The following is a 23,707-nucleotide window of genomic DNA, read 5'->3' as shown; positions in this document are numbered from 1 at the left end:
GAAACACTCGTCCTCGTGTTGTTACCCTGTTCTCCAGGCTATGAGACGTCATCAGGAGAGAGAAACAGTCGTTCTCGTGTTGTCTGACTGTTCAATATCATTGTGGGGCCTGGTTTGCCTTTTTACCCAGATACCACTGGGAAATAATTAACTTCTTATCTCGGAAACCGTTTCAAGGGTTGTTTTCTTTGTGAAATACCTTTAATGCCCCGTACAGTAGACCTGTGTGGGTGGCGATGTCTTGACATTCCAGTTTTAATGATGGCTGTGTTATCTGCTGTGTTAAACCCCGTACAGTAGACCTGTGTGGGTGGCGATGTCTTGACATTCCAGTTTTAATGATGGCTGTGTTATCTGCTGTGTTAAACCCCGTACAGTAGACCTGTGTGGGTGGCGATGTCTTTACATTCCAGTTTTAATGATGGCTGTGTTATCTGCTGTGTTAAACCCCGTACAGTAGACCTGTGTGGGTGGCGATGTCTTGACATTCCAGTTTTAATGATGGCTGTGTTATCTGCTGTGTTAAACCCCGTACAGTAGACCTGTGTGGGTGGCGATGTCTTGACATTCCAGTTTTAATGATGGCTGTGTTATCTGCTGTGTTAAACCCCGTACAGTAGACCTGTGTGGGTGGCGATGTCTTGACATTCCAGTTTTAATGATGGCTGTGTTATCTGCTGTGTTAAACCCTGTACAGTAGACCTGTGTGGGGGGCGATGTCTTGACATTCCAGTTTTAATGATGGCTGTGTTATCTGCTGTGTTAAACCCCGTACAGTAGACCTGTGTGGGTGGCGATGTCTTGACATTCCAGTTTTAATGATGGCTGTGTTATCTGCTGTGTTAAACCCCGTACAGTAGACCTGTGTGGGTGGCGATGTCTTGACATTCCAGTTTTAATGATGGCTGTGTTATCTGCTGTGTTAAACCCCGTACAGTAGACCTGTGTGGGTGGCGATGTCTTGACATTCCAGTTTTAATGATGGCTGTGTTATCTGCTGTGTTAAACCCCGTACAGTAGACCTGTGTGGGTGGCGATGTCTTGACATTCCAGTTTTAATGATGGCTGTGTTATCTGCTGTGTTAAACCCCGTACAGTAGACCTGTGTGGGTGGCGATGTCTTGACATTCCAGTTTTAATGATGGCTGTGTTATCTGCTGTGTTAAACCCCGTACAGTAGACCTGTGTGGGTGGCGATGTCTTGACATTCCAGTTTTAATGATGGCTGTGTTATCTGCTGTGTTAAACCCTGTACAGTAGACCTGTGTGGGTGGCGATGTCTTTACATTCCAGTTTTAATGATGGCTGTGTTATCTGCTGTGTTAAACCCCGTACAGTAGACCTGTGTGGGTGGCAATGTCTTTACATTCCAGTTTTAATGATGGCTGTGTTATCTGCTGTGTTAAACCCCGTACAGTAGACCTGTGTGGGTGGCGATGTCTTTACATTCCAGTTTTAATGATGGCTGTGTTATCTGCTGTGTTAAACCCCGTACAGTAGACCTGTGTGGGTGGCGATGTCTTTACATTCCAGTTTTAATGATGGCTGTGTTATCTGCTGTGTTAAACCCCGTACAGTAGACCTGTGTGGGTGGCGATGTCTTTACATTCCAGTTTTAATGATGGCTGTGTTATCTGCTGTGTTAAACCCCGTACAGTAGACCTGTGTGGGTGGCGATGTCTTGACATTCCAGTTTTAATGATGGCTGTGTTATCTGCTGTGTTAAACCCCGTACAGTAGACCTGTGTGGGTGGCGATGTCTTGACATTCCAGTTTTAATGATGGCTGTGTTATCTGCTGTGTTAAACCCCTTACAGTAGACCTGTGTGGGTGGCGATGTCTTTACATTCCAGTTTTAATGATGGCTGTGTTATCTGCTGTGTTAAACCCCGTACAGTAGACCTGTGTGGGTGGCGATGTCTTTACATTCCAGTTTTAATGATGGCTGTGTTATCTGCTGTGTTAAACCCCGTACAGTAGACCTGTGTGGGTGGCGATGTCTTTACATTCCAGTTTTAATGATGGCTGTGTTATCTGCTGTGTTAAACCCCGTACAGTAGACCTGTGTGGGTGGCGATGTCTTGACATTCCAGTTTTAATGATGGCTGTGATTTCTGCTGTGTTAAACCCCGTACAGTAGACCTGTGTGGGTGGGCGATGTCTTTACATTCCAGTTTTAATGATGGCTGTGTTATCTGCTGTGTTAAACCCCGTACAGTAGACCTGTGTGGGTGGCAATGTCTTTACATTCCAGTTTTAATGATGGCTGTGTTATCTGCTGTGTTAAACCCCGTACAGTAGACCTGTGTGGGTGGCGATGTCTTTACATTCCAGTTTTAATGATGGCTGTGTTATCTGCTGTGTTAAACCCCGTACAGTAGACCTGTGTGGGTGGCGATGTCTTTACATTCCAGTTTTAATGATGGCTGTGTTATCTGCTGTGTTAAACCCCGTACAGTAGACCTGTGTGGGTGGCGATGTCTTTACATTCCAGTTTTAATGATGGCTGTGTTATCTGCTGTGTTAAACCCCGTACAGTAGACATGTGTGGGTGGCGATGTCTTGACATTCCAGTTTTAATGATGGCTGTGTTATCTGCTGTGTTAAACCCCGTACAGTAGACCTGTGTGGGTGGCGATGTCTTTACATTCCAGTTTTAATGATGGCTGTGTTATCTGCTGTGTTAAACCCCGTACAGTAGACCTGTGTGGGTGGCGATGTCTTGACATTCCAGTTTTAATGATGGCTGTGTTATCTGCTGTGTTAAACCCCTTACAGTAGACCTGTGTGGGTGGCGATGTCTTTACATTCCAGTTTTAATGATGGCTGTGTTATCTGCTGTGTTAAACCCCGTACAGTAGACCTGTGTGGGTGGCAATGTCTTTACATTCCAGTTTTAATGATGGCTGTGTTATCTGCTGTGTTAAACCCCGTACAGTAGACCTGTGTGGGTGGCGATGTCTTTACATTCCAGTTTTAATGATGGCTGTGTTATCTGCTGTGTTAAACCCCGTACAGTAGACCTGTGTGGGTGGCGATGTCTTTACATTCCAGTTTTAATGATGGCTGTGTTATCTGCTGTGTTAAACCCCGTACAGTAGACCTGTGTGGGTGGCGATGTCTTTACATTCCAGTTTTAATGATGGCTGTGTTATCTGCTGTGTTAAACCCCGTACAGTAGACCTGTGTGGGTGGCGATGTCTTGACATTCCAGTTTTAATGATGGCTGTGTTATCTGCTGTGTTAAACCCCGTACAGTAGACCTGTGTGGGTGGGCGATGTCTTTACATTCCAGTTTTAATGATGGCTGTGTTATCTGCTGTGTTAAACCCCGTACAGTAGACCTGTGTGGGTGGCGATGTCTTGACATTCCAGTTTTAATGATGGCTGTGTTATCTGCTGTGTTAAACCCCGTACAGTAGACCTGTGTGGGTGGCGATGTCTTTACATTCCAGTTTTAATGATGGCTGTGTTATCTGCTGTGTTAAACCCCGTACAGTAGACCTGTGTGGGTGGCGATGTCTTTACATTCCAGTTTTAATGATGGCTGTGTTATCTGCTGTGTTAAACCCCGTACAGTAGACCTGTGTGGGTGGCGATGTCTTGACATTCCAGTTTTAATGATGGCTGTGTTATCTGCTGTGTTAAACCCCGTACAGTAGACCTGTGTGGGTGGGCGATGTCTTTACATTCCAGTTTTAATGATGGCTGTGTTATCTGCTGTGTTAAACCCCGTACAGTAGACCTGTGTGGGTGGCGATGTCTTGACATTCCAGTTTTAATGATGGCTGTGTTATCTGCTGTGTTAAACCCCGTACAGTAGACCTGTGTGGGTGGCGATGTCTTGACATTCCAGTTTTAATGATGGCTGTGTTATCTGCTGTGTTAAACCCCGTACAGTAGACCTGTGTGGGTGGCGATGTCTTGACATTCCAGTTTTAATGATGGCTGTGTTATCTGCTGTGTTAAACCCCGTACAGTAGACCTGTGTGGGTGGCGATGTCTTGACATTCCAGTTTTAATGATGGCTGTGTTATCTGCTGTGTTAAACCCCGTACAGTAGACCTGTGTGGGTGGGTGATGTCTTGACATTCCAGTTTTAATGATGGCTGTGTTATCTGCTGTGTTAAACCCCGTACAGTAGACCTGTGTGGGTGGGCGATGTCTTGACATTCCAGTTTTAATGATGGCTGTGTTAAACCCCGTACAGTAGACCTGTGTGTGTGGCGATGTCTTGACATTCCAGTTTTAATGATGGCTGTGTTATCTGCTGTGTTAAACCCCGTACAGTAGACCTGTGTGGGTGGCGATGTCTTTACATTCCAGTTTTAATGATGGCTGTGTTATCTGCTGTGTTAAACCCCGTACAGTAGACCTGTGTGGGTGGCGATGTCTTGACATTCCAGTTTTAATGATGGCTGTGTTATCTGCTGTGTTAAACCCCATACAGTAGACCTGTGTGGGTGGGCGATGTCTTGACATTCCAGTTTTAATGATGGCTGTGTTATCTGCTGTGTTAAACCCCGTACAGTAGACCTGTGTGGGTGGCAATGTCTTTACATTCCAGTTTTAATGATGGCTGTGTTATCTGCTGTGTTAAACCCCGTACAGTAGACCTGTGTGGGTGGCGATGTCTTGACATTCCAGTTTTAGTGATGGCTGTGTTATCTGCTGTGTTAAACCCCGTACAGTAGACCTGTGTGGGTGGGCGATGTCTTTACATTCCAGTTTTAATGATGGCTGTGTTATCTGCTGTGTTAAACCCCGTACAGTAGACCTGTGTGTGTGGCGATGTCTTGACATTCCAGTTTTAATGATGGCTGTGTTATCTGCTGTGTTAAACCCCGTACAGTAGACCTGTGTGGGTGGGCGATGTCTTGACATTCCAGTTTTAATGATGGCTGTGTTATCTGCTGTGTTAAACCCCGTACAGTAGACCTGTGTGGGTGGCGATGTCTTGACATTCCAGTTTTAATGATGGCTGTGTTATCTGCTGTGTTAAACCCCGTACAGTAGACCTGTGTGGGTGGCGATGTCTTGACATTCCAGTTTTAATGATGGCTGTGTTATCTGCTGTGTTAAACCCCTTACAGTAGACCTGTGTGGGTGGCGATGTCTTTACATTCCAGTTTTAATGATGGCTGTGTTATCTGCTGTGTTAAACCCCGTACAGTAGACCTGTGTGGGTGGCGATGTCTTTACATTCCAGTTTTAATGATGGCTGTGTTATCTGCTGTGTTAAACCCCGTACAGTAGACCTGTGTGGGTGGCGATGTCTTTACATTCCAGTTTTAATGATGGCTGTGTTATCTGCTGTGTTAAACCCCGTACAGTAGACCTGTGTGGGTGGCGATGTCTTGACATTCCAGTTTTAATGATGGCTGTGATTTCTGCTGTGTTAAACCCCGTACAGTAGACCTGTGTGGGTGGCGATGTCTTTACATTCCAGTTTTAATGATGGCTGTGTTATCTGCTGTGTTAAACCCCGTACAGTAGACCTGTGTGGGTGGCAATGTCTTTACATTCCAGTTTTAATGATGGCTGTGTTATCTGCTGTGTTAAACCCCGTACAGTAGACCTGTGTGGGTGGCGATGTCTTTACATTCCAGTTTTAATGATGGCTGTGTTATCTGCTGTGTTAAACCCCGTACAGTAGACCTGTGTGGGTGGCGATGTCTTTACATTCCAGTTTTAATGATGGCTGTGTTATCTGCTGTGTTAAACCCCGTACAGTAGACCTGTGTGGGTGGCGATGTCTTTACATTCCAGTTTTAATGATGGCTGTGTTATCTGCTGTGTTAAACCCCGTACAGTAGACCTGTGTGGGTGGCGATGTCTTGACATTCCAGTTTTAATGATGGCTGTGTTATCTGCTGTGTTAAACCCCGTACAGTAGACCTGTGTGGGTGGCGATGTCTTTACATTCCAGTTTTAATGATGGCTGTGTTATCTGCTGTGTTAAACCCCGTACAGTAGACCTGTGTGGGTGGCGATGTCTTGACATTCCAGTTTTAATGATGGCTGTGTTATCTGCTGTGTTAAACCCCGTACAGTAGACCTGTGTGGGTGGCGATGTCTTTACATTCCAGTTTTAATGATGGCTGTGTTATCTGCTGTGTTAAACCCCGTACAGTAGACCTGTGTGGGTGGGCGATGTCTTTACATTCCAGTTTTAATGATGGCTGTGTTATCTGCTGTGTTAAACCCCGTACAGTAGACCTGTGTGGGTGGCGATGTCTTGACATTCCAGTTTTAATGATGGCTGTGTTATCTGCTGTGTTAAACCCCGTATAGTAGACCTGTGTGGGTGGCGATGTCTTGACATTCCAGTTTTAATGATGGCTGTGTTATCTGCTGTGTTAAACCCCGTACAGTAGACCTGTGTGGGTGGCGATGTCTTTACATTCCAGTTTTAATGATGGCTGTGTTATCTGCTGTGTTAAACCCCGTACAGTAGACCTGTGTGGGTGGCGATGTCTTGACATTCCAGTTTTAATGATGGCTGTGTTATCTGCTGTGTTAAACCCCGTACAGTAGACCTGTGTGGGTGGCGATGTCTTTACATTCCAGTTTTAATGATGGCTGTGTTATCTGCTGTGTTAAACCCCGTACAGTAGACCTGTGTGGGTGGCGATGTCTTTACATTCCAGTTTTAATGATGGCTGTGTTATCTGCTGTGTTAAACCCCGTACAGTAGACCTGTGTGGGTGGCGATGTCTTGACATTCCAGTTTTAATGATGGCTGTGTTATCTGCTGTGTTAAACCCCGTACAGTAGACCTGTGTGGGTGGGCGATGTCTTTACATTCCAGTTTTAATGATGGCTGTGTTATCTGCTGTGTTAAACCCCGTACAGTAGACCTGTGTGGGTGGCGATGTCTTGACATTCCAGTTTTAATGATGGCTGTGTTATCTGCTGTGTTAAACCCCGTACAGTAGACCTGTGTGGGTGGCGATGTCTTGACATTCCAGTTTTAATGATGGCTGTGTTATCTGCTGTGTTAAACCCCGTACAGTAGACCTGTGTGGGTGGCGATGTCTTGACATTCCAGTTTTAATGATGGCTGTGTTATCTGCTGTGTTAAACCCCGTACAGTAGACCTGTGTGGGTGGCGATGTCTTGACATTCCAGTTTTAATGATGGCTGTGTTATCTGCTGTGTTAAACCCCGTACAGTAGACCTGTGTGGGTGGGTGATGTCTTGACATTCCAGTTTTAATGATGGCTGTGTTATCTGCTGTGTTAAACCCCGTACAGTAGACCTGTGTGGGTGGGCGATGTCTTGACATTCCAGTTTTAATGATGGCTGTGTTAAACCCCGTACAGTAGACCTGTGTGTGTGGCGATGTCTTGACATTCCAGTTTTAATGATGGCTGTGTTATCTGCTGTGTTAAACCCCGTACAGTAGACCTGTGTGGGTGGCGATGTCTTTACATTCCAGTTTTAATGATGGCTGTGTTATCTGCTGTGTTAAACCCCGTACAGTAGACCTGTGTGGGTGGCGATGTCTTGACATTCCAGTTTTAATGATGGCTGTGTTATCTGCTGTGTTAAACCCCATACAGTAGACCTGTGTGGGTGGGCGATGTCTTGACATTCCAGTTTTAATGATGGCTGTGTTATCTGCTGTGTTAAACCCCGTACAGTAGACCTGTGTGGGTGGCAATGTCTTTACATTCCAGTTTTAATGATGGCTGTGTTATCTGCTGTGTTAAACCCCGTACAGTAGACCTGTGTGGGTGGCGATGTCTTGACATTCCAGTTTTAGTGATGGCTGTGTTATCTGCTGTGTTAAACCCCGTACAGTAGACCTGTGTGGGTGGGCGATGTCTTTACATTCCAGTTTTAATGATGGCTGTGTTATCTGCTGTGTTAAACCCCGTACAGTAGACCTGTGTGTGTGGCGATGTCTTGACATTCCAGTTTTAATGATGGCTGTGTTATCTGCTGTGTTAAACCCCGTACAGTAGACCTGTGTGGGTGGGCGATGTCTTGACATTCCAGTTTTAATGATGGCTGTGTTATCTGCTGTGTTAAACCCCGTACAGTAGACCTGTGTGGGTGGCGATGTCTTGACATTCCAGTTTTAATGATGGCTGTGTTATCTGCTGTGTTAAACCCCGTACAGTAGACCTGTGTGGGTGGCGATGTCTTGACATTCCAGTTTTAATGATGGCTGTGTTATCTGCTGTGTTAAACCCCTTACAGTAGACCTGTGTGGGTGGCGATGTCTTTACATTCCAGTTTTAATGATGGCTGTGTTATCTGCTGTGTTAAACCCCGTACAGTAGACCTGTGTGGGTGGCGATGTCTTTACATTCCAGTTTTAATGATGGCTGTGTTATCTGCTGTGTTAAACCCCGTACAGTAGACCTGTGTGGGTGGCGATGTCTTTACATTCCAGTTTTAATGATGGCTGTGTTATCTGCTGTGTTAAACCCCGTACAGTAGACCTGTGTGGGTGGCGATGTCTTGACATTCCAGTTTTAATGATGGCTGTGATTTCTGCTGTGTTAAACCCCGTACAGTAGACCTGTGTGGGTGGGCGATGTCTTTACATTCCAGTTTTAATGATGGCTGTGTTATCTGCTGTGTTAAACCCCGTACAGTAGACCTGTGTGGGTGGCAATGTCTTTACATTCCAGTTTTAATGATGGCTGTGTTATCTGCTGTGTTAAACCCCGTACAGTAGACCTGTGTGGGTGGCGATGTCTTTACATTCCAGTTTTAATGATGGCTGTGTTATCTGCTGTGTTAAACCCCGTACAGTAGACCTGTGTGGGTGGCGATGTCTTTACATTCCAGTTTTAATGATGGCTGTGTTATCTGCTGTGTTAAACCCCGTACAGTAGACCTGTGTGGGTGGCGATGTCTTTACATTCCAGTTTTAATGATGGCTGTGTTATCTGCTGTGTTAAACCCCGTACAGTAGACCTGTGTGGGTGGCGATGTCTTGACATTCCAGTTTTAATGATGGCTGTGTTATCTGCTGTGTTAAACCCCGTACAGTAGACCTGTGTGGGTGGCGATGTCTTTACATTCCAGTTTTAATGATGGCTGTGTTATCTGCTGTGTTAAACCCCGTACAGTAGACCTGTGTGGGTGGCGATGTCTTGACATTCCAGTTTTAATGATGGCTGTGTTATCTGCTGTGTTAAACCCCTTACAGTAGACCTGTGTGGGTGGCGATGTCTTTACATTCCAGTTTTAATGATGGCTGTGTTATCTGCTGTGTTAAACCCCGTACAGTAGACCTGTGTGGGTGGCAATGTCTTTACATTCCAGTTTTAATGATGGCTGTGTTATCTGCTGTGTTAAACCCCGTACAGTAGACCTGTGTGGGTGGCGATGTCTTTACATTCCAGTTTTAATGATGGCTGTGTTATCTGCTGTGTTAAACCCCGTATAGTAGACCTGTGTGGGTGGCGATGTCTTTACATTCCAGTTTTAATGATGGCTGTGTTATCTGCTGTGTTAAACCCCGTACAGTAGACCTGTGTGGGTGGCGATGTCTTTACATTCCAGTTTTAATGATGGCTGTGTTATCTGCTGTGTTAAACCCCGTACAGTAGACCTGTGTGGGTGGCGATGTCTTGACATTCCAGTTTTAATGATGGCTGTGTTATCTGCTGTGTTAAACCCCGTACAGTAGACCTGTGTGGGTGGGCGATGTCTTTACATTCCAGTTTTAATGATGGCTGTGTTATCTGCTGTGTTAAACCCCGTACAGTAGACCTGTGTGGGTGGCGATGTCTTGACATTCCAGTTTTAATGATGGCTGTGTTATCTGCTGTGTTAAACCCCGTACAGTAGACCTGTGTGGGTGGCGATGTCTTTACATTCCAGTTTTAATGATGGCTGTGTTATCTGCTGTGTTAAACCCCGTACAGTAGACCTGTGTGGGTGGCGATGTCTTTACATTCCAGTTTTAATGATGGCTGTGTTATCTGCTGTGTTAAACCCCGTACAGTAGACCTGTGTGGGTGGCGATGTCTTGACATTCCAGTTTTAATGATGGCTGTGTTATCTGCTGTGTTAAACCCCGTACAGTAGACCTGTGTGGGTGGGCGATGTCTTTACATTCCAGTTTTAATGATGGCTGTGTTATCTGCTGTGTTAAACCCCGTACAGTAGACCTGTGTGGGTGGCGATGTCTTGACATTCCAGTTTTAATGATGGCTGTGTTATCTGCTGTGTTAAACCCCGTACAGTAGACCTGTGTGGGTGGCGATGTCTTGACATTCCAGTTTTAATGATGGCTGTGTTATCTGCTGTGTTAAACCCCGTACAGTAGACCTGTGTGGGTGGCGATGTCTTGACATTCCAGTTTTAATGATGGCTGTGTTATCTGCTGTGTTAAACCCCGTACAGTAGACCTGTGTGGGTGGCGATGTCTTGACATTCCAGTTTTAATGATGGCTGTGTTATCTGCTGTGTTAAACCCCGTACAGTAGACCTGTGTGGGTGGGTGATGTCTTGACATTCCAGTTTTAATGATGGCTGTGTTATCTGCTGTGTTAAACCCCGTACAGTAGACCTGTGTGGGTGGGCGATGTCTTGACATTCCAGTTTTAATGATGGCTGTGTTATCTGCTGTGTTAAACCCCGTACAGTAGACCTGTGTGTGGGACGATGTCTTGACATTCCAGTTTTAATGATGGCTGTGTTAAACCCCGTACAGTAGACCTGTGTGTGTGGCGATGTCTTGACATTCCAGTTTTAATGATGGCTGTGTTATCTGCTGTGTTAAACCCCGTACAGTAGACCTGTGTGGGTGGCGATGTCTTTACATTCCAGTTTTAATGATGGCTGTGTTATCTGCTGTGTTAAACCCCGTACAGTAGACCTGTGTGGGTGGCGATGTCTTGACATTCCAGTTTTAATGATGGCTGTGTTATCTGCTGTGTTAAACCCCATACAGTAGACCTGTGTGGGTGGGCGATGTCTTGACATTCCAGTTTTAATGATGGCTGTGTTATCTGCTGTGTTAAACCCCGTACAGTAGACCTGTGTGGGTGGCAATGTCTTTACATTCCAGTTTTAATGATGGCTGTGTTATCTGCTGTGTTAAACCCCGTACAGTAGACCTGTGTGGGTGGCGATGTCTTGACATTCCAGTTTTAGTGATGGCTGTGTTATCTGCTGTGTTAAACCCCGTACAGTAGACCTGTGTGGGTGGGCGATGTCTTTACATTCCAGTTTTAATGATGGCTGTGTTATCTGCTGTGTTAAACCCCGTACAGTAGACCTGTGTGTGTGGCGATGTCTTGACATTCCAGTTTTAATGATGGCTGTGTTATCTGCTGTGTTAAACCCCGTACAGTAGACCTGTGTGGGTGGGCGATGTCTTGACATTCCAGTTTTAATGATGGCTGTGTTATCTGCTGTGTTAAACCCCGTACAGTAGACCTGTGTGGGTGGCGATGTCTTGACATTCCAGTTTTAATGATGGCTGTGTTATCTGCTGTGTTAAACCCCGTACAGTAGACCTGTGTGGGTGGCGATGTCTTGACATTCCAGTTTTAATGATGGCTGTGTTATCTGCTGTGTTAAACCCCGTACAGTAGACCTGTGTGGGTGGCGATGTCTTGACATTCCAGTTTTAATGATGGCTGTGTTATCTGCTGTGTTAAACCCCGTACAGTAGACCTGTGTGGGTGGCGATGTCTTGACATTCCAGTTTTAGTGATGGCTGTGTTATCTGCTGTGTTAAACCCCGTACAGTAGACCTGTGTGGGTGGCGATGTCTTGACATTCCAGTTTTAATGATGGCTGTGTTAGCTGCTGTGTTAAACCCCGTACAGTAGACCTGTGTGGGTGGCGATGTCTTGACATTCCAGTTTTAATGATGGCTGTGTTATCTGCTGTGTTAAACCCCGTACAGTAGACCTGTGTGGGTGGCGATGTCTTGACATTCCAGTTTTAATGATGGCTGTGTTATCTGCTGTGTTAAACCCCGTACAGTAGACCTGTGTGGGTGGCGATGTCTTGACATTCCAGTTTTAATGATGGCTGTGTTATCTGCTGTGTTAAACCCCGTACAGTAGACCTGTGTGGGTGGCGATGTCTTGACATTCCAGTTTTAATGATGGCTGTGTTATCTGCTGTGTTAAACCCCGTACAGTAGACCTGTGTGGGTGGGTGATGTCTTGACATTCCAGTTTTAATGATGGCTGTGTTATCTGCTGTGTTAAACCCCGTACAGTAGACCTGTGTGGGTGGGCGATGTCTTGACATTCCAGTTTTAATGATGGCTGTGTTATCTGCTGTGTTAAACCCCGTACAGTAGACCTGTGTGTGGGACGATGTCTTGACATTCCAGTTTTAATGATGGCTGTGTTAAACCCCGTACAGTAGACCTGTGTGTGTGGCGATGTCTTGACATTCCAGTTTTAATGATGGCTGTGTTATCTGCTGTGTTAAACCCCGTACAGTAGACCTGTGTGGGTGGCGATGTCTTTACATTCCAGTTTTAATGATGGCTGTGTTATCTGCTGTGTTAAACCCCGTACAGTAGACCTGTGTGGGTGGCGATGTCTTGACATTCCAGTTTTAATGATGGCTGTGTTATCTGCTGTGTTAAACCCCATACAGTAGACCTGTGTGGGTGGGCGATGTCTTGACATTCCAGTTTTAATGATGGCTGTGTTATCTGCTGTGTTAAACCCCGTACAGTAGACCTGTGTGGGTGGCAATGTCTTTACATTCCAGTTTTAATGATGGCTGTGTTATCTGCTGTGTTAAACCCCGTACAGTAGACCTGTGTGGGTGGCGATGTCTTGACATTCCAGTTTTAGTGATGGCTGTGTTATCTGCTGTGTTAAACCCCGTACAGTAGACCTGTGTGGGTGGGCGATGTCTTTACATTCCAGTTTTAATGATGGCTGTGTTATCTGCTGTGTTAAACCCCGTACAGTAGACCTGTGTGTGTGGCGATGTCTTGACATTCCAGTTTTAATGATGGCTGTGTTATCTGCTGTGTTAAACCCCGTACAGTAGACCTGTGTGGGTGGGCGATGTCTTGACATTCCAGTTTTAATGATGGCTGTGTTATCTGCTGTGTTAAACCCCGTACAGTAGACCTGTGTGGGTGGCGATGTCTTGACATTCCAGTTTTAATGATGGCTGTGTTATCTGCTGTGTTAAACCCCGTACAGTAGACCTGTGTGGGTGGCGATGTCTTGACATTCCAGTTTTAATGATGGCTGTGTTATCTGCTGTGTTAAACCCCGTACAGTAGACCTGTGTGGGTGGCGATGTCTTGACATTCCAGTTTTAATGATGGCTGTGTTATCTGCTGTGTTAAACCCCGTACAGTAGACCTGTGTGGGTGGCGATGTCTTGACATTCCAGTTTTAGTGATGGCTGTGTTATCTGCTGTGTTAAACCCCGTACAGTAGACCTGTGTGGGTGGCGATGTCTTGACATTCCAGTTTTAATGATGGCTGTGTTAGCTGCTGTGTTAAACCCCGTACAGTAGACCTGTGTGGGTGGCGATGTCTTGACATTCCAGTTTTAATGATGGCTGTGTTATCTGCTGTGTTAAACCCCGTACAGTAGACCTGTGTGGGTGGGCGATGTCTTGACATTCCAGTTTTAATGATGGCTGTGTTATCTGCTGTGTTAAACCCCGTACAGTAGACCTGTGTGGGTGGCGATGTCTTGACATTCCAGTTTTAATGATGGCTGTGTTATCTGCTGTGTTAAACCCCGTACAGTAGACCTGTGTGGGTGGCGATGTCTTGACATTCCAGTTTTAATGATGGCTGTGTTATCTGCTGTGTTAAACCCCGTACAGTAGACCTGTGTGGGTGGGCGATGTCTTGACATTCCAGTTTTAATGATGGCTGTGTTATTTGCTGTGTTAAACCCCGTACAGTAGACCTGTGTGGGTGGGCGATGTCTTGACATTCCAGTTTTAATGATGGCTGTGTTATCTGCTGTGTTAAACCCCGTACAGTAGACCTGTGTGTGGGACGATGTCTTGACATTCCAGTTTTAATGATGGCTGTGTTAAACCCCGTACAGTAGACCTGTGTGTGTGGCGATGTCTTGACATTCCAGTTTTAATGATGGCTGTGTTATCTGCTGTGTTAAACCCCGTACAGTAGACCTGTGTGGGTGGCGATGTCTTTACATTCCAGTTTTAATGATGGCTGTGTTATTTGCTGTGTTAAACCCCGTACAGTAGACCTGTGTGGGTGGGCGATGTCTTGACATTCCAGTTTTAATGATGGCTGTGTTATCTGCTGTGTTAAACCCCGTACAGTAGACCTGTGTGGGTGGCGATGTCTTGACATTCCAGTTTTAATGATGGCTGTGTTATCTGCTGTGTTAAACCCCGTACAGTAGACCTGTGTGGGTGGCGATGTCTTGACATTCCAGTTTTAGTGATGGCTGTGTTATCTGCTGTGTTAAACCCCGTACAGTAGACCTGTGTGGGTGGCGATGTCTTGACATTCCAGTTTTAATGATGGCTGTGTTATCTGCTGTGTTAAACCCCGTACAGTAGACCTGTGTGGGTGGCGATGTCTTGACATTCCAGTTTTAATGATGGCTGTGTTATCTGCTGTGTTAAACCCCGTACAGTAGACCTGTGTGGGTGGCCGATGTCTTGACATTCCAGTTTTAATGATGGCTGTGTTATCTGCTGTGTTAAACCCCGTACAGTAGACCTGTGTGGGTGGCGATGTCTTGACATTCCAGTTTTAATGATGGCTGTGTTATCTGCTGTGTTAAACCCCGTACAGTAGACCTGTGTGGGTGGCGATGTCTTGACATTCCAGTTTTAATGATGGCTGTGTTATCTGCTGTGTTAAACCCCGTACAGTAGACCTGTGTGGGTGGGCGATGTCTTGACATTCCAGTTTTAATGATGGCTGTGTTATTTGCTGTGTTAAACCCCGTACAGTAGACCTGTGTGGGTGGGCGATGTCTTGACATTCCAGTTTTAATGATGGCTGTGTTATCTGCTGTGTTAAACCCCGTACAGTAGACCTGTGTGTGGGACGATGTCTTGACATTCCAGTTTTAATGATGGCTGTGTTAAACCCCGTACAGTAGACCTGTGTGTGTGGCGATGTCTTGACATTCCAGTTTTAATGATGGCTGTGTTATCTGCTGTGTTAAACCCCGTACAGTAGACCTGTGTGGGTGGCAATGTCTTTACATTACAGTTTTAATGATGGCTGTGTTATCTGCTGTGTTAAACCCCGTACAGTAGACCTGTGTGGGTGGCGATGTCTTTACATTCCAGTTTTAATGATGGCTGTGTTATCTGCTGTGTTAAACCCCGTACAGTAGACCTGTGTGGGTGGCGATGTCTTGACATTCCAGTTTTAATGATGGCTGTGTTATCTGCTGTGTTAAACCCCGTACAGTAGACCTGTGTGGGTGGCGATGTCTTGACATTCCAGTTTTAATGATGGCTGTGTTATCTGCTGTGTTAAACCCCATACAGTAGACCTGTGTGGGTGGCGATGTCTTGACATTCCAGTTTTAATGATGGCTGTGTTATCTGCTGTGTTAAACCCCGTACAGTAGACCTGTGTGGGTGGGCGATGTCTTGACATTCCAGTTTTAATGATGGCTGTGTTATCTGCTGTGTTAAACCCCGTACAGTAGACCTGTGTGGGTGGGCGATGTCTTGACATTCCAGTTTTAATGATGGCTGTGTTATCTGCTGTGTTAAACCCCATACAGTAGACCTGTGTGGGTGGCGATGTCTTGACATTCCAGTTTTAATGATGGCTGTGTTATCTGCTGTGTTAAACCCCGTACAGTAGACCTGTGTGGGTGGGCGATGTCTTGACATTCCAGTTTTAATGATGGCTGTGTTATCTGCTGTGTTAAACCCCGTACAGTAGACCTGTGTGGGTGGCGATGTCTTGACATTCCAGTTTTAATGATGGCTGTGTTATCTGCTGTGTTAAACCCCGTACAGTAGACCTGTGTGGGTGGGCGATGTCTTGACATTCCAGTTTTAATGATGGCTGTGTTATCTGCTGTGTTAAACCCCGTACAGTAGACCTGTGTGGGTGGGCGATGTCTTGACATTCCAGTTTTAATGATGGCTGTGTTATCTGCTGTGTTAAACCCCGTACAGTAGACCTGTGTGGGTGGCGATGTCTTGACATTCCAGTTTTAATGATGGCTGTGTTATCTGCTGTGTTAAACCCTGTACAGTAGACCTGTGTGGGTGGGCGATGTCTTGACATTCCAGTTTTAATGATGGCTGTGTTATCTGCTGTGTTAAACCCCGTACAGTAGACCTGTGTGGGTGGCGATGTCTTGACATTCCAGTTTTAATGATGGCTGTGTTATCTGCTGTGTTAAACCCCGTACAGTAGACCTGTGTGGGTGGCGATGTCTTGACATTCCAGTTTTAATGATGGCTGTGTTATCTGCTGTGTTAAACCATGTGTTTTAATGATGGCTGTGTTATCTGCTGTGTTAAACCCCGTACAGTAGACCTGTGTGGGTGGCGATGTCTTGACATTCCAGTTTTAATGATGGCTGTGTTATCTGCTGTGTTAAACCCCGTACAGTAGACCTGTGTGGGTGGCGATGTCTTGACATTCCAGTTTTAATGATGGCTGTGTTATCTGCTGTGTTAAACCCCGTACAGTAGACCTGTGTGGGTGGCGATGTCTTGACATTCCAGTTTTAATGATGGCTGTGTTATCTGCTGTGTTAAACCCCGTACAGTAGACCTATGTGGGTGGGCGATGTCTTGACATTCCAGTTTTAATGATGGCTGTGTTATCTGCTGTGTTAAACCCCGTACAGTAGACCTGTGTGGGTGGGCGATGTCTTGACATTCCAGTTTTAATGATGGCTGTGTTATCTGCTGTGTTAAACCCCGTACAGTAGACCTGTTTGGGTGGCGATGTCTTTACACTCCAGTTTTAATGATGGCTGTGTTATCTGCTGTGTTAAACCCCGTACAGTAGACCTGTGTGGGTGGCGATGTCTTTACATTCCAGTTTTAATGATGGCTGTGTTATCTGCTGTGTTAAACCCCGTACAGTAGACCTGTGTGGGTGGCGATGTCTTTACATTCCAGTTTTAATGATGACTGTGTTATCTGCTGTGTTAAACCCCGTACAGTAGACCTGTGTGGGTGGCGATGTCTTTACATTCCAGTTTTAATGATGGCTGTGTTATCTGCTGTGTTAAACCATGTGTTTTAATGATGGCTGTGTTATCTTTATGGTGTGAAGAGTCTATCTAACATGTCTGGTTCTAGTATGGTGTTTAGAGTCTATCTAACGTGTGATCTGTTGTCTGGTTCTAGTATGGTGTGGAGAGTCTATCCAACATGTTGTCTGGTTCTAGTATGGTGTGGAGAGTCTATCTAACATGTTGTCTGTTGTCTGGTTCTAGTATGGTGTGGAGAGTCTATCTAACATGTTGTCTGTTGTCTGGTTCTAGTATGGTGTGGAGAGTCTATCTAACATGTTGTCTGGTTCTAGTATGGTGTGGAGAGTCTATCTAACATGTGATCTGTTGTCTGGTTCTAGTATGGTGTAGAGAGTCTATCTAACATGTTGTCTGGTTCTAGTATGGTGTGGAGAGTCTATATAACATGTTGTCTGGTTCTAGTATGGTGTGGAGAGTCTATCTAACATGTTGTCTGTCTGGTTCTAGTATGGTGTGGAGAGTCTATCTAACATGATGTCTGGTTCTAGTATGGTGTGGAGAGTCTATCTAACATGTTGTCTGGTTCTAGTATGGTGTGGAGAGTCTATCTAACATGATGTCTGGTTCTAGTATGGGTTGGAGAGTCTATCTAACATGTTGTCTGGTTCTAGTATGGTGTGGAGAGTCTATCTAACATGTGATCTGTTGTCTGGTTCTAGTATGGTTTGGAGAGTCTATCTAACATGTTGTCTGGTTCTAGTATGGTGTGGAGAGTCTATCTAACATGTTGTCTGGTTCTAGTATGGTGTGGAGAGTCTATCTAACATGTTGTCTGGTTCTAGTATGGTGTGGAGAGTCTATCTAACATGTTGTCTGGTTCTAGTATGGTGTGGAGAGTCTATCTAACATGTTGTCTGGTTCTAGTATGGTGTGGAGAGTCTATCTAACATGTTGTCTGGTTCTAGTATGGTGTGGAGAGTATCTAACATGTTGTCTGGTTCTAGTATGGTGTGGAGAGTCTATCTAACATGTGATCTGTTGTCTGGTTCTAGTATGGTGTGGAGAGTCTATCTAACATGTTGTCTGGTTCTAGTATGGTGTGGAGAGTCTATCTAACATGTTATCTGGTTCTAGTATGGTGTGGAGAGTCTATCTAACATGTTGTCTGGTTCTAGTATGGTGTGGAGAGTCTATCTAACATGTTGTCTGGTTCTAGTATGGTGTGGAGAGTCTATCTAACATGTTGTCTGGTTCTAGTATGGTGTGGAGAGTCTATCTAACATGTTGTCTGGTTCTAGTATGGTGTGGAGAGTCTATCTAACATGTTGTCTGGTTCTAGTATGGTGTGGAGAGTCTATCTAACATGTTGTCTGGTTCTAGTATGGTGTGGAGAGTCTATCTAACATGTTGTCTGGTTCTAGTATGGTGTGGAGAGTCTATCTAACATGTTGTCTGGTTCTAGTATGGTGTGAAGAGTCTATCTAACATGTTGTCTGGTTCTAGTATGGTGTGGAGAGTCTATCTAACATGATGTCTGGTTCTAGTCTGGTTCTAGTATGGTGTGGAGAGTCTATCTAACATGTTGTCTGGTTCTAGTATGGTGTGGAGAGTCTATCTAACATGTGATCTGTTGTCTGGTTCTAGTATGGTTTGGAGAGTCTATCTAACATGTTGTCTGTCTGGTTCTAGTATGGTGTGGAGAGTCTATCTAACATGTTGTCTGGTTCTAGTATGGTGTGGAGAGTCTATCTAACATGTTGTCTGGTTCTAGTATGGTGTGGAGAGTCTATCTAACATGTTGTCTGGTTCTAGTATGGTGTGGAGAGTCTATCTAACATGATGTCTGGTTCTAGTATGGTGTGGAGAGTCTATCTAACATGATGTCTGGTTCTAGTATGGTGTGGAGAGTCTATCTAACATGTCTGGTTCTAGTATGGTGTGGAGAGTCTATCTAACATGTTGTCTGGTTCTAGTATGGTGTGGAGAGTCTATCTAACATGTTGTCTGGTTCTAGTATGGTGTGGAGAGTCTATCTAACATGTTGTCTGGTTCTAGTATGGTGTGGAGAGTCTATCTAACATGTTGTCTGGTTCTAGTATGGTGTGGAGAGTCTATCTAACATGTTGTCTGGTTTTAGTATGGTGTGGAGAGTCTATCTAACATGTTGTCTGGTTCTAGTATGGTGTGGAGAGTCTATCTAACATGTTGTCTGGTTCTAGTATGGTGTGGAGAGTCTATCTAACATGTTGTCTGGTTCTAGTATGGTTTGGAGAGTCTATCTAACATGTTGTCTGGTTCTAGTATGGTGTGGAGAGTCTATCTAACATGTTGTCTGGTTCTAGTATGGTGTGGAGAGTATCTAACATGTTGTCTGGTTCTAGTATGGTGTGGAGAGTCTATCTAACATGCTGTCTGGTTCTAGTATGGTGTGGAGAGTCTATCTAACATGTTATCTGGTTCTAGTATGGTGTGGAGAGTCTATCTAACATGTTATCTGGTTCTAGTATGGTGTGGAGAGTCTATCTAACATGTTGTCTGGTTCTAGTATGGTGTGGAGAGTCTATCTAACATGTTGTCTGGTTCTAGTATGGTGTGGAGAGTCTATCTGACATGTTGTCTGGTTCTAGTATGGTGTGGAGAGTCTATCTAACATGTTATCTGTTTCTAGTATGGTGTGGAGAGTCTATCTAACATGTTGTCTGGTTCTAGTATGGTGTGGAGAGTCTATCTGACATGTTGTCTGGTTCTAGTATGGTGTGGAGAGTCTATCTAACATGTTGTCTGGTTCTAGTATGGTGTGGAGAGTCTATCTAACATGCTGTCTGGTTCTAGTATGGTGTGGAGAGTCTATCTAACATGTTGTCTGGTTCTAGTATGGTGTGGAGAGTCTATCTAACATGTTGTCTGGTTCTAGTATGGTGTGGAGAGTCTATCTAACATGTTGTCTGGTTCTAGTATGGTGTGGAGAGTCTATCTAACATGTTGTCTGGTTCTAGTATGGTGTGAAGAGTCTATCTAACATGTTGTCTGGTTCTAGTATGGTGTGGAGAGTCTATCTAACATGATGTCTGGTTCTAGTCTGGTTCTAGTATGGTGTGGAGAGTCTATCTAACATGTTGTCTGGTTCTAGTATGGTGTGGAGAGTCTATCTAACATGTGATCTGTTGTCTGGTTCTAGTATGGTTTGGAGAGTCTATCTAACATGTTGTCTGTCTGGTTCTAGTATGGTGTGGAGAGTCTATCTAACATGTTGTCTGGTTCTAGTATGGTGTGGAGAGTCTATCTAACATGTTGTCTGGTTCTAGTATGGTGTGGAGAGTCTATCTAACATGTTGTCTGGTTCTAGTATGGTGTGGAGAGTCTATCTAACATGATGTCTGGTTCTAGTATGGTGTGGAGAGTCTATCTAACATGATGTCTGGTTCTAGTATGGTGTGGAGAGTCTATCTAACATGTCTGGTTCTAGTATGGTGTGGAGAGTCTATCTAACATGTTGTCTGGTTCTAGTATGGTGTGGAGAGTCTATCTAACATGTTGTCTGGTTCTAGTATGGTGTGGAGAGTCTATCTAACATGTTGTCTGGTTCTAGTATGGTGTGGAGAGTCTATCTAACATGTTGTCTGGTTCTAGTATGGTGTGGAGAGTCTATCTAACATGCTGTCTGGTTCTAGTATGGTGTGGAGAGTCTATCTAACATGTTATCTGGTTCTAGTATGGTGTGGAGAGTCTATCTAACATGTTATCTGGTTCTAGTATGGTGTGGAGAGTCTATCTAACATGTTGTCTGGTTCTAGTATGGTGTGGAGAGTCTATCTAACATGTTGTCTGGTTCTAGTATGGTGTGGAGAGTCTATCTGACATGTTGTCTGGTTCTAGTATGGTGTGGAGAGTCTATCTAACATGTTATCTGTTTCTAGTATGGTGTGGAGAGTCTATCTAACATGTTGTCTGGTTCTAGTATGGTGTGGAGAGTCTATCTGACATGTTGTCTGGTTCTAGTATGGTGTGGAGAGTCTATCTAACATGTTGTCTGGTTCTAGTATGGTGTGGAGAGTCTATCTAACATGCTGTCTGGTTCTAGTATGGTGTGGAGAGTCTATCTAACATGTTGTCTGGTTCTAGTATGGTGTGGAGAGTCTATCTAACATGCTGTCTGGTTCTAGTATGGTGTGGAGAGTCTATCTAACATGTTGTCGGGTTCTAGTATGGTGTGGAGAGTCTATCTAACATGCTGTCTGTTGTCTGGTTCTAGTATGGTGTGGAGAGTCTATCTAACATGTTGTCGGGTTCTAGTATGGTGTGGAGAGTCTATCTAACATGTGATCTGTTGTCTGGTTCTAGTATGGGTTGGAGAGTCTATCTAACATGTTGTCTGTTGTCTGGTTCTAGTATGGGTTGGAGCGTATCCTGTCAGAGGAGAAGTGCCTGACCCTGTTGGCCCGAGCTATCGACCCCACCCAGCCTGCCATGATGACGGACGTGGTCAAGCTGCTGTCAGCCATCTGCATTGTGGGCGAGGAGAACACGTACGTCCCCATCCCGGCTTCACTCTGCCCTCACATGACTTCCTCTAGCTGTCCTCTGTTCTCCTCCACCTGTCCTCCATCACCCATGTTATCTATCCTCTGTTCTCCACCATCACCCATGTTATCTATCCCCTGTTCTCCTTCACCTGTCCTCCATCACCCATGTTATCTATCATCTGTTTTCCTCCATCACCCATGTTATCTATACCCTGTTCTCCTCCACCTGTCCTCCATCACCCATGTTATCTATCCTCTGTTCTCCTCCACCACCCATGTTATCTATCCTCTGTTCTCCTTCACCTGTCCTCCATCACCCATGTTATCTATCATCTGTTCTCCTCCATCACCCATGTTATCTATCCTCTGTTCTCCTTCACCTGTCCTCCATCACCCATGTTATCTATCCTCTGTTCTCCTCCACCACCCATGTTATCTATCCCCTGTTTTCCTTTACCTGTCCTCCATCACCCATGTTATCTATCCTGTTCTCCTCCATCACCCATGTTATCGATCCCCTGTTCTACTCCATCACCCATGTTATCTATCCTCTGTTCTCCTCCATCACCCATGTTATCTATCCTCTGTTCTCCTCCACCACCCATGTTATCTATCCCCTGTTCTCCTCCATCACCCATGTTATCTATCCTCTGTTCTCCTCCATCACCCATGTTATATATCCCATGTTATCCTCCATCACCCATGTTATCTATCCTCTGTTCTCCTCCACCTGTCCTCCATCACTTATGTTATCTATCCCCTGTTCTCCTCCATCACCCATGTTATCTATCCTCTGTTCTCCTCCATCACCCATGTTATCTATCCTCTGTTCTCCTCCATCACCCATGTTATCTATCCTCTGTTCTCCTCCATCATCCATGTTCTCCATCTCTCTCCTCTCTCTCCTGCTCATCCTCTTCTACCTGATGTACACGTGGTGGAGAACCAGCTAAATGGTAAAACTCATCCACAGCATCTGAGCAGCGAGTCCATGATCATTGACCTGTTTAAAGTCTGACTACAGTACAGTTGAACAGGGAAGAGGCTGAGGGTCAGTTGGCAGAGAGCTAGAGTTGTAGACATAAAGACAGTTGGCAGAGAGCTAGAGTCATAGACAGAAAGACAGTTGGCAGAGAGCTGGAGTCGTAGACAGTTGTCAGAGAGCTAGAGTCGTAGACAGAAAGACAGTTGGCAGAGAGCTAGAGTCATAGACAGAAAGACAGTTGGCAGAGACCTAGAGTCGTAGACAGAAAGACAGTTGGCAGAGAGCTAGAGTCGTAGACAGAAAGACAGTAGGCAGAGACCTAGAGTCGTAGACAGTTGGCAGAGACCTAGAGTTGTAGACAGATAGACAGTTGGCAGAGAGTTGGAGTCATAGACAGAAAGACAGTTGGCAGAGACCTAGAGTCGTAGACAGAAAGACAGTTGGCAGAGAGCTGGAGTCGTAGACAGTTGTCAGAGAGCTAGAGTCGTAGACAGAAAGACAGTTGGCAGAGACCTAGAGTCGTAGACAGAAAGACAGTTGGCAGAGACCTAGAGTCGTAGACAGAAAGACAGTTGTCAGAGACCTAGAGTCGTAGACAGAAAGACAGTTGGCAGAGACCTAGAGTCGTAGACAGAAAGACAGTTGGCAGAGACCTAGAGTCGTAGACAGAAAGACAGTTGGCAGAGACCTAGAGACGTAGACAGAAAGACAGTTGGCAGAGACCTAGAGTCGTAGACAGAAAGACAGTTGGCAGAGACCTAGAGTCGTAGACAGAAAGACAGTTGGCAGAGACCTAGAGTCGTAGACAGAAAGACAGTTGGCAGAGACCTAGAGTCGTAGACAGTTGGCAGAGAGCTGGAGTCGTAGACACAAAGACAGTTGGCAGAGACCTAGAGTCGTAGACAGAAAGACAGTTGGCAGAGACCTAGAGTCGTAGACAGAAAGACAGTTGGCAGAGACCTAGAGTCGTAGACAGAAAGACAGTTGGCAGAGACCTAGAGTCGTAGACAGAAAGACAGTTGGCAGAGACCTAGAGTCGTAGACAGAAAGACAGTTG

The 23,707-nt window shown here is 45.1% G+C and overlaps 1 protein-coding gene across 1 annotated transcript in view; it reads left to right on the top strand.

Moving 5' to 3' along the window:
* The window catches only part of LOC110517047 (protein diaphanous homolog 3), a 536,597-nt gene that overhangs the window by 222,959 nt on the left and 289,931 nt on the right, over nucleotides 1–23,707 (top strand). Inside the window, exon 8 of the mRNA XM_036951469.1 lies at nucleotides 21,532–21,668. Within this exon, the coding sequence (XP_036807364.1) occupies nucleotides 21,532–21,668 (137 nt within the window). The remainder of the gene's footprint in view (nucleotides 1–21,531; nucleotides 21,669–23,707) is intronic.

This window comes from Oncorhynchus mykiss, chromosome 18 (genome assembly GCF_013265735.2).
Source record: "Oncorhynchus mykiss isolate Arlee chromosome 18, USDA_OmykA_1.1, whole genome shotgun sequence".
Taxonomy (NCBI): domain Eukaryota; kingdom Metazoa; phylum Chordata; class Actinopteri; order Salmoniformes; family Salmonidae; genus Oncorhynchus; species Oncorhynchus mykiss.
The sequence above is the reverse complement of the archived record's forward strand: the minus strand, read 5'-3'. Positions and strand labels throughout refer to the sequence as shown.